This window comes from Megalobrama amblycephala, linkage group LG2 (assembly GCF_018812025.1).
Source record: "Megalobrama amblycephala isolate DHTTF-2021 linkage group LG2, ASM1881202v1, whole genome shotgun sequence".
NCBI classification, from domain to species: domain Eukaryota; kingdom Metazoa; phylum Chordata; class Actinopteri; order Cypriniformes; family Xenocyprididae; genus Megalobrama; species Megalobrama amblycephala.
In genome coordinates, this window is record NC_063045.1 from 33,013,790 (window position 1) to 33,031,084 (window position 17,295).

General features: G+C 40.2%; 2 protein-coding genes across 7 annotated transcripts in view; both read right to left on the bottom strand.

Moving 5' to 3' along the window:
* The window catches only part of LOC125255945 (histone-lysine N-methyltransferase 2D-like), a 526,365-nt gene that overhangs the window by 21,469 nt on the left and 487,601 nt on the right, over window positions 1-17,295 (bottom strand). The gene's annotated exons all lie outside the window — the stretch shown is intronic.
* On the bottom strand, window positions 1,296-17,042 carry LOC125256010 (interleukin-6 receptor subunit beta-like). Of its 5 annotated transcripts, none has more exons than XM_048171669.1 (8): window positions 16,891-17,042; window positions 15,692-15,766; window positions 15,301-15,603; window positions 3,510-3,654; window positions 3,216-3,385; window positions 2,964-3,118; window positions 2,617-2,691; window positions 1,296-1,678 (listed from the first exon to the last, which is right to left on the bottom strand). In XM_048171669.1, exons 2-8 carry the CDS (start codon window positions 15,744-15,746, stop codon window positions 1,643-1,645), a joined length of 939 nt encoding a protein of 312 aa, XP_048027626.1. In that variant the 5' UTR covers window positions 15,747-15,766; window positions 16,891-17,042; the 3' UTR covers window positions 1,296-1,642. The 5 variants fall into 5 exon arrangements, with proteins under 5 accessions (XP_048027626.1, XP_048027616.1, XP_048027596.1 ...); XM_048171659.1 differs by having other exon boundaries at window positions 2,536-2,691; XM_048171639.1 differs by having other exon boundaries at window positions 2,532-2,691.

The window sequence follows — 17,295 nt, forward strand, 5'->3', positions numbered from 1 at the left end:
GGGCAGAAGACGTCACTGAAGGGGACGTAACAGGATGGGATGTCCACAGAACGTTTCTCAACCGGGCTTTCGATGGAGGTTGCACAGATGGAGATGTCTTTGGAACGAGGAGACTTGAGAACTGGAAAATCAGAGAAACAGTTGGAGAAACAATTTACGCCCCACTTCAGGATCTCACCGGTGGTCCAAGAGATGGTAGGGTTGTGCTGCTCCAACCATGGGCGCCCTAGAACCACGTCAGAGGTGGATTCCTCCAGAACCAGCAGGTGTATGTCTTCGTGATGTAGTACTCCGACTCTTAGTTGGAGGGGACCAACGCAACAACTGACCTTTCTTCGGCTCAGGGGTTTGCCCGTGATGGAGTGGATCTGGTAGATGGTCAGAGAGGGCGAGGTCTTGAGCTGGAGTTGTCGACAGAGGGCGCCGGAGATGAAGTTTCCTGCTGACCCTGAATTGAGGAGTGCCACCACTGGAATAGATATATTAGCGGCAGTAAGATTTACAACAGTAGTGAGTGGTTTCATCTTCTTAATGGATGGAAAGATGGCACTCACCGTGGGGCGAGGAGGACGGATTGGGCATGCGGATATCACATTAGCACCACAATACAGGAAGAGTTGGCGTTCAGTCGATGAGAGTCTTGAGTTCTCCACTTGCATGGGCTCGTTGGCTGGTTCTGGAAGGCTGACGGGTTTGGACCGACGGAGGAGGGTGTGAAACAGTGGCTGGCCCTGGTGTTCTTCAATACACGACTGCATACGAGTGCCAAAGCGGATGGACAGCTGGATGAACCGCTCAAGACCGATGGAGTCCTCGTATGCAGCGAGATGCAACCGCACCCTGGGATCCAGACCTTGTCGATAGGTGGTGATGAGCGCCTGCTCGTTCCATCCGCCGTCCGTCTCTGGTTTAGCGCCAGCCAAAGCCAAATTCAAATGCACATTTGAATTTGGCAGTTGATCACGTGATGCGCTGAACGTTCTAATCACACCGGTGTGATCGTACGCTCCTGGGGCCAGCCAAGACTGATCACACCGGCGTGATCGTACGCGTCAAAGGGTTAAGCAAAGTGATATGCCTCAAATTGTCTAAATATCTTTTATGCTTCATACTTTCTATCAATTCTTTTTTTCAATACACCCCCCCCCCTTTTTTTAATTATTAGAGAGCCCCCCCCACTCCTGTTCCAGTTCTGTTTCAGTAAACACTTTTCTACAACTCACCCATCCGATCCCTTCCGTTGTGTGACAATTATCATACTGACATACAATAACATACAAGTTATTGCTATTCAATACTTCAACAATTTCCTTTATTAAGAACAGTAAACAAAAAGCATATGTTTACAGTTAAAAGTTCAACCATATGCATACCATAGAAAAAGGTCATAGTTGTAAAATAGTATGAAAAAATAACCTGTTAAGACTCAGTAATTTTATCAAACAGTTATACTTCAGTGTCCTCGTGATTGAAATGAATCCAAATGAACCATGAGAAGCTGAACAGTATTACAATTTTCAATTGGTTGCTTATTTTAGGGAAATTTCCATCAGTTTCTGCTCTCAGACTGATTCTGTGGCCTTTGCGACTGACTTTGGGGAATGCTGGATCGATGCAGTCCTAGAGAGGATTTTCACATTTTTCACTCCCTGGGAGACCTGGTCCGGTGGTGCGGAAACTGTGGACGACATGAAAGCTGGTTTTATTAAACCGAAGATGTGAACAATGCTCATGTTCAGCAAAAATACCAGGATTGTATCATATTTGATTCTACTACAGTATATGTTTGTCATGCAAGAAAGATCTTGAAGTATTTAACACATTTTGTTTAAACTTCTCATTTTAATAATAAACATGTAGACAGCAAATACTGTGCCTGGTAAATATGAAACAAATATAATCAACATACTCTAATTAGCCTCTCTCTCAGTTGTTGCAGATGTAATAGTTTTACTTTCAAACCAATTTGTACTTTCTTACTTTAAAGTTGTTTATGTTGAATATGTAAATGAGGTCATTAAAGTTACACTGTTATGATAGTTTGATTATAAAGTATATTTGAGACTATAGACTATATAGATCTGGCTATGTGAGACTATAGTTTGAATTAATCCCTTTTGTTTTCATGACACATTGACATTACAGTACAGAATGGCTCTTTCAGCATTATCCTGAATATTGTATAAGCATTGATTTAATGTGTCGGAAGAGAGGCTTTTGGGAGCATAAACGTCACATCCTTCTAATTTTCCCGGCAAAAACAGCTCGAGTCCTTCACATAAAAATCAGCCCCTTTTTAAGTTACAAGTTGTTCATACATTGGCAATAAAAAGCGATTAATGCATGAAAATTATTACATATAGCTACTTTAGCAAGCTACATTTTCAAAGTAGCTTCCTCACAACATGTTCTGAAGTCATCCTCAGAGTTTAGGAATATTTTTTTTTATTATACAATTCTGGGATCCTTCTTTTGGCTGTACAAATACAAACAACTACTTCAGAGAAATTCAATCATTTTAGGAATAATACTGGCTTCTGCAGTGCGAACTGTAGCAGTAGCACTCCATTCACTCCAGTAGCTTTGATGCCGTTCTTGAATGCATCGCATCTGTACCACATATTCAGTGTAAGGCTCCAGTGGCTGCAGTCTAAACGACTCCGTGTGCGCTTGGATAAGGCTCTCAGGCACCTAAAAGAGGAATCAAATTCATGAATAAAACAGGATGTGACTTGATGTGAGAACTAAATGCAAAGCAAGATCATTAAAGTTTGTACTGCATTGTTTGAAATAAGAAAACCCCCAATGAACCATAATGAAATGTTTTGGTAAATAAATAGGTCAAAACAAAAGAACATAGACTGCATCAGATCACATCAAGTTTCACTAACAATTATTATTCACATAAAAAAAATCATAATTTTTGTCTTGACCATTTTAAAATCTGAATTGCTTTTTTGTACCTCGGTCCAAACATCAGAGTCTACTTGGCGGTATCTGATGACATACGAGAGTTTCATCATGGTCCTGTCAATGGGATGTTTCCAAGTAACCATGAGAGATGTGAAGAAGTTAACTTCAGCGAGAACTTGGACATCCAATGGTGGATTGGGTTTCACTAAAAAGCAGTCGTGCGAAACAGAAGATAGTTGAAGTTATGCATCCATATAGAGTGTTAAATGAATTATTTCCTAATGCAAAAGCTGAAATCATACCAAAATTCAAAGCATCATTGCATAGAAGTTTGTCTGACCGCACTGACCCCAGCGCGTTCTTTGCTTCAACCCACACTGTCACATCCAAAGAAAATGGAAAAGTGTCCAGGTTGACGACGCAGTTTTTTGCAAGACGCTGTTTACAAGTGGCGGTATAAGTTGAGTTAGTTCTATAAAAAGACAAAGAAGAGACACTCAAGTCTTTCATTTTGAGTCATTTGATAAAAACAAACCCAAAAAGGTTTTTAAATGTGTAAAAACTGAAACAGTGTTATCAGGCACAAAAGCTCTTACAGACATATTGTAGCATGAAGGGTGTAAGTGGTGTCAAGCAGCGGTTTCTGTGATTCTGATTCCCAACTGCATTTTAAGTCAGAGGAAATATCCGTGCCCTCCTGCACAGCAACGCACGTCAGATTCTCTGGTTTCAACGGAAGGTCTGGAGGTTATAAACAGAAAAACAATGAATACATAATGAAGTTTCTTGAAGTTGAAATGCCTCTTTGGTAAATAATACATTAGCTTTTAAATAATGAGAACATTTTAAAGAGAAAATCATTTCTGGAATTTCTCACAACAGAAGGGCTGCTTTTCTCCTACATATTTTATAAACAAATGGAACTGAAACTTGTCATTATTAACCAAAAGCCACATATTAGCTTTCTGTGTGAAAAAAAAAAAAAAAATGATTCAGTTATTTGCTGAAAACATTCTTAATCTCATTTAATTAAAATTTTCAAGATTGTCTTGCCAGGAATGACATTAGATAACTGATTATATTTTTTGAAGAAAAAATACTTTATTTGAAATTGAACTTGAGCACTAATGAAATTTTAAATCTAAGGCAGAGGGGAAGCTTACAACGTCTGAAATGTCTGTTCCCTTTCGAGGGAACTCGCACTGCGTCCCGAAGGGGGCGCTATGGGAACGCCCTCAGCGTGAAAGCGTCTGATGCACGTGTGTCAACTAGTCCAATGGCGAGAGTGAACGTCACCGGCGGGTGACGTCACGACCAGGAAAGTATAAATACACATCCGGAAAGACCGGCTTCAGCTTTTGTGCCTCAGCAAAGCGCTCTGTGTTAAACTGTCTCTGTCTATTTATTGTTGTTTGTCCTCAAGCATTATATATATTTTAGACAGAAGCTTATTGGCGAGCAAATAGCAACTTGAGTCGTGTGTGCTTCCCTGCCCTCGCTACTATACGAGTGGGAATACACGCGATTCATGTGTTGTTTGTTTTAGAGCAGAGCATGCACGTCAGTTCTTGTAAAGAAGGGTATCTGACAGTGTTCATTCATATTTCCCGATGTGATGCACTATCGAGATTTTTAGCTCTGCTCCTCTTGGCTTTTTTCTCGAGGGAATAAAGTCTTAAGCAATAAGAATCTATAGCCTTGGATCAAGCGTTTGCGAGGCGACGCGTTGATTTCGGGTCTGCAAACTGCAATAAAGATTCTAGTGGCTCTGATCTCGCGTCTGCCGAGGCGACGCGTAGATTTCGAGTCTGCAAACTGCAATAAAGAATCTAGTGGCTCTGATCTCGCGTCTGCCGAGGCGACGCGTAGATTTCGTGTCTGCAAACTGCAATAAAGATTCTAGTGGCTCTGAACTCGCGTCTGCCGAGGCGACGCTTAGATTTCGAGTCTGCAAACTGCAATAAAGAATCTAGTGGCACGGATCTCGCGTCTGCTGAGGCGACGCGTAGATTTCGAGTCTGCAAACTGCAATAAAGAATCTAGTGGCTCTGAACTCGCGTCTGCTGAGGCGACGCGTAGATTTCGAGTCTGCAAACTGCAATAAAGAATCTAGTGCACGGATCTCGCGTCTGCTGAGGCGACGCGTAGATTTCGAGTCTGCAAACTGCAATAAAGAATCTAGTGGCTCTGAACTCGCGTCTGCTGAGGCGACGCGTAGATTTCGAGTCTGCAAACTGCAGTAAAGATTCTAGTGGCTCTGAACTCGCGTCTGCTGAGGCGACGCGTAGATTTCGAGTCTGCAAACTGCAGTAAAGAATCTAGTGGCACGGATCTCGCGTCTGCTGAGGCGACGCGTAGATTTCGAGTCTGCAAACTGCAATAAAGAATCTAGTGGCACGGATCTCGCGTCTGCTGAGGCGACGCGTAGATTTCGAGTCTGCAAACTGCAATAAAGAATCTAGTGGCTCTGAACTCGCGTCTGCTGAGGCGACGCGTAGATTTCGAGTCTGCAAACTGCAATAAAGAATCTAGTGGCTCTGAACTCGCGTCTGCTGAGGCGACGCGTAGATTTCGAGTCTGCAAACTGCAGTAAAGATTCTAGTGGCTCTGAACTCGCGTCTGCCGAGGCGACGCTTAGATTTCGAGTCTGCAAACTGCAATAAAGAATTTATGTGGCTCTAATCTCGTGTTTGTCGAGGCAACGCGTAGATTAGGGTGTGCAGACGGCAGTTATAAATATTCAACCAATTATTCAGACCGTGTACACTTGTCTGGTGGTTCATTGATGCATTTAATTTGAGGAATTAAGTGGGATATTGCCTGGTTTTTAAAAGCTATATGTCTGCACTAATATTAATTTTGAGAGATTAAATGAAATTTGATGTGTGTATGGCTATATGCCTATATATACATAGCATTTCTTTCAGACCGTATTAACTTGTCTGATAGATCATTTGCTGCATTTAATTTTGAGGAATTAAATGGACAGTTGGCTGTAATTTAATTTTGAGAAATTAAAATAATACATATTTATCTGACTTTAAGTAGTTAGATTCATGTATTAGTTCAGCCTTTCATGTAGATCCTGACGCCTGTGGTGTTAGGATTCTTGGGGCAGCCCCCTGCGGTGTGGAGCGGTGTACACCTCCGTATACGGTGCCCGTGCCACTTCGTTGCCCTCAGGGGACCGATCTGCCAACCAGAGCAGAGCAAAGAGCAGAGCATGCACGTCAGTTCTTGTAAAGAAGGGTATCTGACAGTGTTCATTCATATTTCCCGATGTGATGCACTATCGAGATTTTTAGCTCTGCTCCTCTTGGCTTTTTTCTCGAGGGAATAAAGTCTTAAGCAATAAGAATCTATAGCCTTGGATCAAGCGTTTGCGAGGCGACGCGTTGATTTCGGGTCTGCAAACTGCAATAAAGATTCTAGTGGCTCTGATCTCGAGTCTGCCGAGGCGACGCGTAGATTTCGAGTCTGCAAACTGCAATAAAGAATCTAGTGGCACGGATCTCGCGTCTGCCGAGGCGACGCGTAGATTTCGTGTCTGCAAACTGCAATAAAGTTGCAGTTTGCACACCCTAATCGATGTGATGCACTATCGAGATTTTTAGCTCTGCTCCTCTTGGCTTTTTTTCTCGAGGGAATAAAGTCTTAAGCAATAAGAATCTATAGCCTTGGATCAAGCGTTTGCGAGGCGACGCGTTGATTTCGGGTCTGCAAACTGCAATAAAGATTCTAGTGGCTCTGATCTCGCGTCTGCCGAGGCGACGCGTTGATTTCGGGTCTGCAAACTGCAATAAAGTATGGCGCGGGATCAGTGCCAAAATCAAGCTTCCGAACGACCGACCGACCGATCGAACGTCAAACCGAACGTCTATCTGAACGTCTTGTACTTTGAACGTCTAACTGAGCGTGTCGACCCACGTGACGACCTGACGTGACGCCAACGTCTTGAAATTAACTGGTTTTTAACCATGTAAGGTGCCAAGCTGATGTGTAAAGACTATAAATGTACATTACAGGCATGAAAGTATGTGTTTTACTAGCATATAACTGTAAAAAAACATCCTAGTCTTAATTTGATCCGTACAATCATGTTAACTGTTAGCTTTATTGCCTACTGTACAATATAGCCTATACCAGTCCATCAGACCTCTTTATCCTACTTCCCAGGAAATCTACAGAATACCAATCAGGTAATGTGCTCCAGGACAGCCTTTAGTGTGGGCTGTTAAACTAAACTCTGCTGGTCGTGTCCCTGCAGGAACTAAATTGTATAGCCTTGCTTTATACACCTTTTTCCACCAGTTACTTTAAAAAATAATAATTAGTTATAGTAGTTACTTCTCACAAATAGTAGCTGAGTTAGTAACTAAGTTACTTCATTCTCAATTACCAGGGAAAGTAACTATTGGGTTACTTTTTAATTTTCTTTTTTCAAATATGTCAAATAACTTGGATGCCCTAATATTAAATATGTTAAATTAATGAAATGGACACTAAATAGAATAAAATATTTTTATAAAACATTGTACCTAATCTACACTATTTTAATGTTGCTGTGGGGCAACGTGAGAGACAACTATCAAATTCAATATATTATTGTAAATATTATCATTACTATGGAACAATAAAACACAATAGATGGTTTAGAACTTTTAATATTTATTGCACAGGCTACAACTGGCCAACAAATAAGTCTAAAAATAAATTATGCTTGATCCTTCTTGACTTATGATCCGCTCTTATTCACGACATGAAATTTATCTGTACTGTAGGCTACTGTTGGTAGCCATTAAAGAAAACGTATTTCACATTTATGTTTAAATAGGCCTATTATAATGTTATTTTTTAATTTCATCTATTTGATAATAAAGACTATAAATGGACATTATAGGCACTAAATAAAGATATTTTATACCTAAATACTAAATCCTGGACATTACAGGCAATACACATCTAAAACAACACTAACACAAACATATTTCTTTCCTGAATCCATGTGCTCCTCCATTGTTTTAGTTTCAAAAAGCAGACTGTCCACAGATATTCTATATTCTTAATTTGACCTATATTATCATTCTAACTTGTTGTTATTGTTAATTTTATTTCCTGCTGCAATGTTCACAGTCCATGCAAGACACTCTAAATTAATAAATTGTTAATTATTGTAATTGCCTATATAGTATATCATCAGAATCTCTTTATCCTTTTTCCCATGAAATCAACAGAATATTCAGTTGATATCATGTGAAGCCTCAGGAGAGCCTTTAAAATGTTTTTGAATGAAAGTTTAACATTACAGTTCCTTTAGTGGACAGTTGCTCTTACCCTCTTTCCTTCATCTCAGTTGAATGAGATTTGGTGACAAAATTATCTTTAATTATCTGTAAAATTATCTGTCTACACACACAAATAAAAACTAGGATTGATTTGGTTGATTAAAGGTAGGCTATGTAGCCTACCCGAGCTCAAAAGTCAATATTGAGGCATGCCTTTTAGAAAATATATTGTCTATATAACTTATACTTTACATTCTGTAGAAGTGTGTTGCTGTGTTTTTATTTTATTATCAGACATGAAAAATACATACTAGGCTATCATAAAAGCAATTTCTCATTCTCTTGAAAAAAAAAAAAGAAAATTCTTTGGTACAGTCATGCAATTGATTGTGTGTCTGCTGTTTCCTAATTCATCAATTGTCATTTAGATTAAATATGATATTTGTTCCCTGATGAATAGTTTTACTCCTTAAAACATTAGTTCCTTGCATGAGTCATTTAATGCAAAATGGTTGAACTAGTTGCCATAAACTGTCAAGTGTCAAGCATATTTTCTATACATTTCTATTAGACTTTTTTTTAATGTGTCATGAATTGAAGAATTGCAGAGGTGAATTTTGAATTTTACAAATGAAGGGAAATGTAAGGGGCTAGATCCGAACACGATAGACAGTCACTTTTTAAAATGAAATATCAAAATGATAAACAACAGACTTTATTTCCACAGCCTTGAGTTTTTGAACTGATCTCTTGAATAAATGATACAATGATACATAAAATACATTTTATCAGACACTTGTCGCCACCTAGCGAAATATCATATATTTATTTCATGTAACACGTTCCTACACGTGCTTACGTGTTGTTAACGCGTTCCTATGGCGATCGGTCGGAAGTGCGAGTAACCGATCGTCTTCCCAACGTGTTGTTTACGTGTAAAGACACGTTGTAACACGTTTGTGCTTTTCTTACCTTAATTTAACTCATGATTCGATTGTATCCTTTTCCACACGCTTGGACGGCTAATTTGGAAAAGAACGAAACATTCCACGAACATTTTCTCCATCTCCCATTAAAAGTTTTAGGAACAGACTTCTATTTTCGAAATGCTAAAGCTACGCCTAAATTAAATAAGCTATTGATATATTGCATAAAATATCCTGACCATTTAAATCAGATATATACTTATACTTACATCTACTTCTTACATCTACACACATCGGAATTCGACCTCGTCTTTTGTAAACAGTAGCCTAAAGTTTGATTTGATTGGCCAAAAACTTTTACAATTTATTTTTTTTCATTCTAATTTGTTACAGAGCAGTGACTTGATCATATTATTTAACTTATAGAAATAGAATAGCTGCAAGATTCCTTAATGCTTATTATCAAATTGAGACCCTAACCCTATTTATTTATAATTAGGCCTATAAAACAATTATAAATTAATTATAAAATACTGCCCCTGCAACAACAACAATTTCTTCTTTCTTTTATTTTTAATCAGTAGGCCTATTTGATGTGACCATACTTTGTTTTTAGAACCACACCAATTTGACTACATAAAAATAGACATGTCAAGCTTTCTATAGATATATTTCTCATGTCTGTGAGTCAAGCAGACTATACTGAGTCTCGGTTCATTTAGCCTATAAGTCGCGCTCCAGTTCATGCACCAGTGATCGCGCCCGCGCCTGCCATGATTATATTGTCTACTTTATTTGCTTCTTATTTATTAAATCTAGGCAATTGGTTGATGAAACATTGATTTAAATTAAGATACATTTTTTACAAAACGAAATTCACTTTAAGAAAGGCTTTCTACAAAACAAAACTTAAAGAAGTGGTCAAAATCATGTCTGACCCACTTCATGACTCCCGATATATTGGCATCATATAATGCATCTTACTCATGCTGTTCACTTTTCATTATCAAATAGATGAAATTAAAAAATAACATTATAATAGGCCTATTTAAACATAAATGTGAAATACGTTTTCTTTAATGGCTACCAACAGTAGCCTACAGTACAGATAAATTTCATGTCGTGAATAAGAGCGGATCATAAGTCAAGAAGGATCAAGCATAATTTATTTTTAGACTTATTTGTTGGCCAGTTGTAGCCTGTGCAATAAATATTAAAAGTTCTAAACCATCTATTGTGTTTTATTGTTCCATAGTAATGATAATATTTACAATAATATATTGAATTTGATAGTTGTCTCTCACGTTGCCCCACAGCAACATTAAAATAGTGTAGATTAGGTACAATGTTTTATAAAAATATTTTATTCTATTTAGTGTCTATTTCATTCATTTAACATATTTAATATTAGGGCATCCAAGTTATTTGACATATTTGAAAAAAGAAAATTAAAAAGTAACCCAATAGTTACTTTCCCTGGTAATTGAGAATGAAGTAACTTAGTTACTAACTCAGCTACTATTTGTGAGAAGTAACTACTATAACTAATTATTATTTTTTTTAAAGTAACTGGTGGAAAAAGGTGTATAAAGCAAGGCTATACAATTTAGTTCCTGCAGGGACACGACCAGCAGAGTTTAGTTTAACAGCCCACACTAAAGGCTGTCCTGGAGCACATTACCTGATTGGTATTCTGTAGATTTCCTGGGAAGTAGGATAAAGAGGTCTGATGGACTGGTATAGGCTATATTGTACAGTAGGCAATAAAGCTAACAGTTAACATGATTGTACGGATCAAATTAAGACTAGGATGTTTTTTACAGTTATATGCTAGTAAAACACATACTTTCATGCCTGTAATGTACATTTATAGTCTTTACACATCAGCTTGGCACCTTACATGGTTAAAAACCAGTTAATTTCAAGACGTTGGCGTCACGTCAGGTCGTCACGTGGGTCGACACGCTCAGTTAGACGTTCAAAGTACAAGACGTTCAGATAGATGTTCGGTTTGACGTTCGATCGGTCGGTCGGTCGTTCGGAAGCTTGATTTTGGCACTGATCCCGCGCCATAATAAAGATTCTAGTGGCTCTGATCTCGCGTCTGCCGAGGCGACGCGTAGATTTCGTGTCTGCAAACTGCAATAAAGAATTTATGTGGCTCTAATCTCGTGTTTGTCGAGGCAACGCGTAGATTAGGGTGTGCAGACGGCAGTTATAAATATTCAACCAATTATTCAGACCGTGTACACTTGTCTGGTGGTTCATTGATGCATTTAATTTGAGGAATTAAGTGGGATATTGCCTGGTTTTTAAAAGCTATATGTCTGCACTAATATCTCTTTAATTTTGAGAGATTAAATGAAATTTAATGTGTGTATGGCTATATGCCTATATATACATAGCATTTCTTTCAGACCGTATTAACTTGTCTGATAGATCATTTGCTGCATTTAATTTTGAGGAATTAAATGGACAGTTGGCTGTAATTTAATTTTGAGAAATTAAAATAATACATATTTATCTGACTTTAAGTAGTTAGATTCATGTATTAGTTCAGCCTTTCATGTAGATCCTGACGCCTGTGGTGTTAGGATTCTTGGGGCAGCCCCCTGCGGTGTGGAGCGGTGTACACCTCCGTATACGGTGCCCGTGCCACTTCGTTGCCCTCAGGGGACCGATCTGCCAACCCCATCACTCTTAGTGCTCTGGGGTGCAGTGGTTTCCAGCAAGCTTTGATTCAGCGCTCACTCGACGCTGCATCAGGTTCGCACCCTCTGAGGAGGGTCGAAAAGCAGTCAAATGGGTTATTTCCTGCCAGTGTATTTCAGGTCACCAAAGTGGCTGCTCTAGGTATACCAGAGACCAGTCTTGAGAGGCTGGTTCCCTTTTGTGGATTTTCTGGCAGAGTTGAGGCTTCTGCCAAAGATGTATCTCAATGGGCAGGCTCTGGTAATGGAACAGAAAGTAAACTCTTTTGCGAAAGGAGCTACAAAATGGGTTCCTCCTCCCAGCAGAGAGTTAGGGTTTTTAGGGCCGCTACTATTTTGTTCCAAAGAAGGATGGAGGGTTGCATCCTATATTAGATCTTAATCATTTGAATCAGTCAGTCAGGAGACTTAGGTTCAAAATGTTGACTCTAAACCAGATCCGAGGACTGGTTTGTCATGATAGTTCTAAAGGGTGCATACTTCCATGTCTCCATCCTTCTACAGCATAGGAAGTTCCTCGGGTTTGCTTTCAGGGGCAAAGTATACCTATATTAGGTTCTTCCATTTGGTCTAGCTCCATCACCCCACACGTTCATGGAATGCGTAGATGCAACTCTGGCCTTGCTCAGGCTGCAGGGCATACGCATTATGAACTGATAAGATGACAGGCTAATATTAGCGCAGTCGGAACAGATGGTCAGTTCAACATTGAGATGTTGTTCTTGCTCATAAAAGATTGGGGTTGTGGCTGAACGCCAAGAAGAGTGTGCTTTCTCCATTACAGAGAACCACCTTCCTGGGCATGGTATGGATTCAGTGACGCTGCGGGCCGTTCTGTCGCCCACTCGTATTGCTGCAATCTTTTCAGTCACACAGGAAATATAACTAGGCCAGTCACTCACTGTAAAACAGTTTTCTAAAACTGTTGGGTCTGATGACAGCTGTGTCCAACGGTGATACCTTTTGGCCTGCTGTTCATGAGACCCTTACAGTGGTGGTTCAGGACCAAGGGTTTTCCCTGAGGGGGAATCCACTTTCTTCCTGTCCCAGGGACCTGTGTTAGGAGCTTAATATCATTGAGTCACTCTCATGGTAGATGTTTCTCTCACAGGCTGGGGAGTGGTAATGGAAGGCCGCTCAGCTCAAGGGCTGTTGAGGAGTCATCATCTTTCGTGGCACTAATTGCCTGGAGATGATGGCGGGCTTCAATGCGTTGAAGTTCTTCCTCCCAGACCTGAGAGGTCATCGAGCTGTCTGGAAAACAGACAATTCATCGATGGTCTCTTATATAAATCAACAGGGGGGTTTGCGTTTGCGCCCACTATCTGGCGCACCAGATCCTCCTGTGGTCCCTGGGGAAGATGCTCTCCTCGAGAACAATCTTATTTCAGGGACCTACAGTATAGGAGCAGACATCCTGTCGAGACAGGGGCTGAGGCCAGGGGAATGGAGACTTCACCCCAAAGTGGTGAAGCTCATATGGATCTTTCGCGTCTCAGGATACGACGCACTGTCCACTGTGGTTATCCCTTACACATTCAGTTCCTCTTGGACTGGATGCCATGGTACAGACATGGCCGAGGCTACGTCTGTACGTTTTCCCCCCCCAATTGTTCTGCTCCCAGGAGTTCTGGACAAAATTCGCCGGGAAGGGATAAGTCTACTGCTAGTAGCGCCTTACTGGCCAAGTCGGATATGGTTCTTGGACCTCGTGTCTATCCTTGACGGCTCTCCCTCGGAGATTCCGTTCAGGAGAGACCTATCTCATGCGACAGGCTTGATTTTTCACCCCGCCCAGAAGTATTCAACCTGTGGGTTTGGCCCCTGAGGGGGCCCAACTCATAGTATCTGGTCTCTCAACCGAGGTTGTGGTGACCATACTTTACTCCAGAACTCCAACCACAAGGAAACTATCCTGGTATTTCTGCAGTACCATGTCCCTGTGGTTGGTACAATTGTGGGGAATAACCCTTTGAGGTATCATTTCCTTCTTGGCACTCTGAGGCTGAGGCCTGCAACATGCACTAGGGTTCCTGCTTGGGAGTTTGCCTTTATGTTGGAAGGCTTATCTGCAGCTCCATTTGAGCCGCTTGATTCTGTTTATACTGTTTTCCTCCTTGCCATTTCTTCCCTAAAAGAGTAGGAGACCTTCAGGCCATATCTGTATCCCCTACGTGCCTTGAGTGTGCACCAGGGATGGTCAAAGTGTTCCTTTACCCTACCGGGTTATATACCTAAGGTTCTGACCAATATGACACGGCCTATAGTGCTGCAAGCTTTCTGTCCTCTGTTCTCAGATCCAGACCAGGAAAAGTGGATTCTTGTGTGTCCAGTGTGAGCACTGGACACCTGATATCCACAGAGCTGCCCTGTGGAGGACCTCAGATCAACTGTTTGTTTTGGACCGCGCAATTAGGGGTCTCCCTGCGTCCATACAATTGGTTAGCAAGTGGATAGTTGAGACTATATCACTTGCGTATGAGGTCTCCGGCCAGCAGTATCCACTGTCTGCCAGAACTCGCTCTACTAGGAGTATGGCGGCCTCCAAGGCGTTGATGTTGGGGGTTTTCCTCAAGGAAGTCTGTGATGTGGCGGGCTGATCCTCGCCACTCACGTTGTGAGATGATGTATCTCGACCTGGATGCAGCTCCAGGCTCTTCAGTGCTCTTGTCTTAGTGTGCCACAGTTTCACACAGACAGGCATTTTCGAATTATGGCGTTTTGGGATATCGTTCCCATAGCGCCCCCTTCGGGACGCAGTGCGAGTTCCCTCGAAAGGGAACGTCTCAGGTTATGACTATAACCATAGTTCCCTGAGAGAGGGAACGAGACACTGCGTCGCGTTGCCATACTCCCTGCATCCCTGTGATCGATTTGCTTCGGCAGTTTAAGCTGAAGCCGGTCTTTCCGGATGTGTATTTATACTTTCCTGGTCGTGACGTCACCCGCCGGTGACGTTCACTCTCGCCATTGGACTAGTTGACACACGTGCATCAGACGCTTTCACGCTGAGGGCGTTCCCATAGCGCCCCCTTCGGGACGCAGTGTCTCGTTCCCTCTCTCAGGGAACTATGGTTATAGTCATAACCTGAGACGTTTTTTCCTGACACAAATGTTTTGGAATATTTCTTGTTCTACTGAAGATAGTTTTGGTGGAACTATCCAACTATCCCTAAGGGGACATGGTGAATTAAAAAAATATGAGATGGGAGGAACAATTATTTCAATGCTTTTGAGGTTTCCACGCAAATGTTTTGCGCTCCCCAAAACTTTGCGTTCACCCAAAAAAGAACTCAAAACTTTTGCGAGAGAACGGAAAAGCATTGACATTTTTTTTCTCATTTATTTTTCCTTCACCATTTAGGGGACAATATATACAAAACTAAAACAGCTGGTGTGTGGAAGAATTCAAGCCTTTTAATTAGAAAGTAACACATGATGTGATTGTGGCGAGAAGATACTCACATCCTGGATCGAGTGAGATTCCATAGGTACACTGACTTTGGAACGACAAGGGCTTCCTGGCTCTGCACTTCAACCAACCTTTCATGTTGCTGTTGACATTAACAGTAACACTGACGGACGTTTCATTTATTTTATGATAATGCTGCTTTGGAATGCTGAGGTTTCCTAAAACCCATTCAATGTCATCTGAGGTGTAACCAGATCCCTCCAGCAGGTGACATATCGCTGTGAAATCTTTTCCCACCTCAACAGGAATCGTACTGATGGAGTCTGGAAGAATTTTTAGACAGGTACTATTGGAACCTGTGTGGACAAAACACTAAATTGAGTATCACAAGAGAACAATTAAGAAACTGTTAATTGGGAGTAAATGACTGGTGACATGGCTTACCTACTGCATAATGCATAAACATCAAGAGTAAGAAGAAATGATGTAAAGTGTCCATTGTCACATCAAGACTGGTATCTGAGAAAAGATGGACATCAAAAAATATAGATAATGAATACAGATAGTGGTCATATCTACTATTTAATACATTTAATATCCTTATAATGTATGTCTTTAGATAAGAGGTTAAACTACGTTTTCACGACTTTGGGTCAAGAAGATGGCTCCAAACAAAATTATTTTTAGAAACCAAAGATCCTGAAAGCATTGAAGGAGATCCCATAATAAATTAATATAGATTTACAGTAGTAACAATAAATTATATTTTATTATATGATAAGATTTTAAATATGATGTTTTCATTATAAATATTGTGATTATCTCTAAGGTGGACACCCAATTTAATATATGATATTATTTACCTAACCATGTCAAGTCAACAAATGGAAGAGTCAGTCAGCTGTTTATCATGTTAATTATTGTGCCTTTTGCCCCAACAGCAGGAGGCACTTTTTTTCACCCAAAATACCATACTTTTACATACTGTTCCATTATTGAAAAACTCAAAATATATTCAATAATAGCGATTCTCATTTGCTACTTAAATCTACAACATTTTAAAAAACATCAAATATTAGATTAAAATTAGCACAGAATCAACTTTGCGCTGCTGCCCGGGATCACATCAAGAATCAGCCAAATTTTGTTTTGTTTCTAGAAAAGCGGATGTTTGGAAAGCGCTACGGAAATTCTAGCCCTGTTGTACACTAACTTGAGGGGTACAACAGCCTAATTTTTCAATTAAGTAAACTTTTTCAACTTTAAGTAAACATTGCTTCAAGATTTTATTCAAGAAATTATTCAAGTAAACAGAAATAAAGAACACTCAAATAAATTAAGAGCAGTGCTTTTTTTTGTTTGGTTTCTGGATTAATATTCAGGTTAATATTTATGAAGGTAAATCAGTAGCAAAACTCGAGAGGTTGCTGATTTGAATGTGAGAAATTGCTGTTTTAACATTTGTATTTGTAAATTGAAATTTACACTCACAGCCCTGATGTGAAAAGCTGAATGTTTTGATTTGCACACACAGACAGCGATCAAAACAATCATGTTACAAAGTTGAAGTTGCAGATTAATAGTTACAAATGTGTAAAATGACAGACAAAAATGTGTGAGACATATTTACTTTTGCACCTTACTTCAGTTTCGCTGTACAACTTCAAGTCGGCGCTTACAACCTCTCAGATCTGGCAGTACAAGTTCAATTCCTGGCGCTTTGACTTTTGCTACTCTTGCGATATTCCTGTAGCAAAACTGACTTGACCACTTGAATGCAGACGTAAGAGAGCAGAACTGGGGGGTGTTGAAGCCGTTTTATTGGTTGATGCCTGACCAGTGGCAGTTCTACATTGAATTACACCCTGGTTCTACCTTGAATTACATTTGAAAAACACGTAAGAGAATCCAGTTATCTACAAAAAATGTAGAAATGCAGGAATGAATAGGCTAATTGTTAAATAACCATTTAACAAGTGATATAATAATGTTCTAAAACATGGAACATTCCGTATTTAAAGCATGCCATAGGGCTAGGATCTAAATAA

Coding starts and splice junctions, on each gene's coding strand:
- LOC125256010 (XM_048171639.1), bottom strand. CDS start 15,746: ATGGACACTTTACATCATTTCTTCTTACTCTTGATGTTTATGCATTAT. Junction 15,604..15,691: donor GTTTATGCATTATGCAGTAG/GTAAGCCATGTC, acceptor TTGTCCACACAG/GTTCCAATAGTACCTGTCTA. Junction 3,655..15,300: donor AATCTCACTCGATCCAGGAT/GTGAGTATCTTC, acceptor TATAACCTCCAG/ACCTTCCGTTGAAACCAGAG.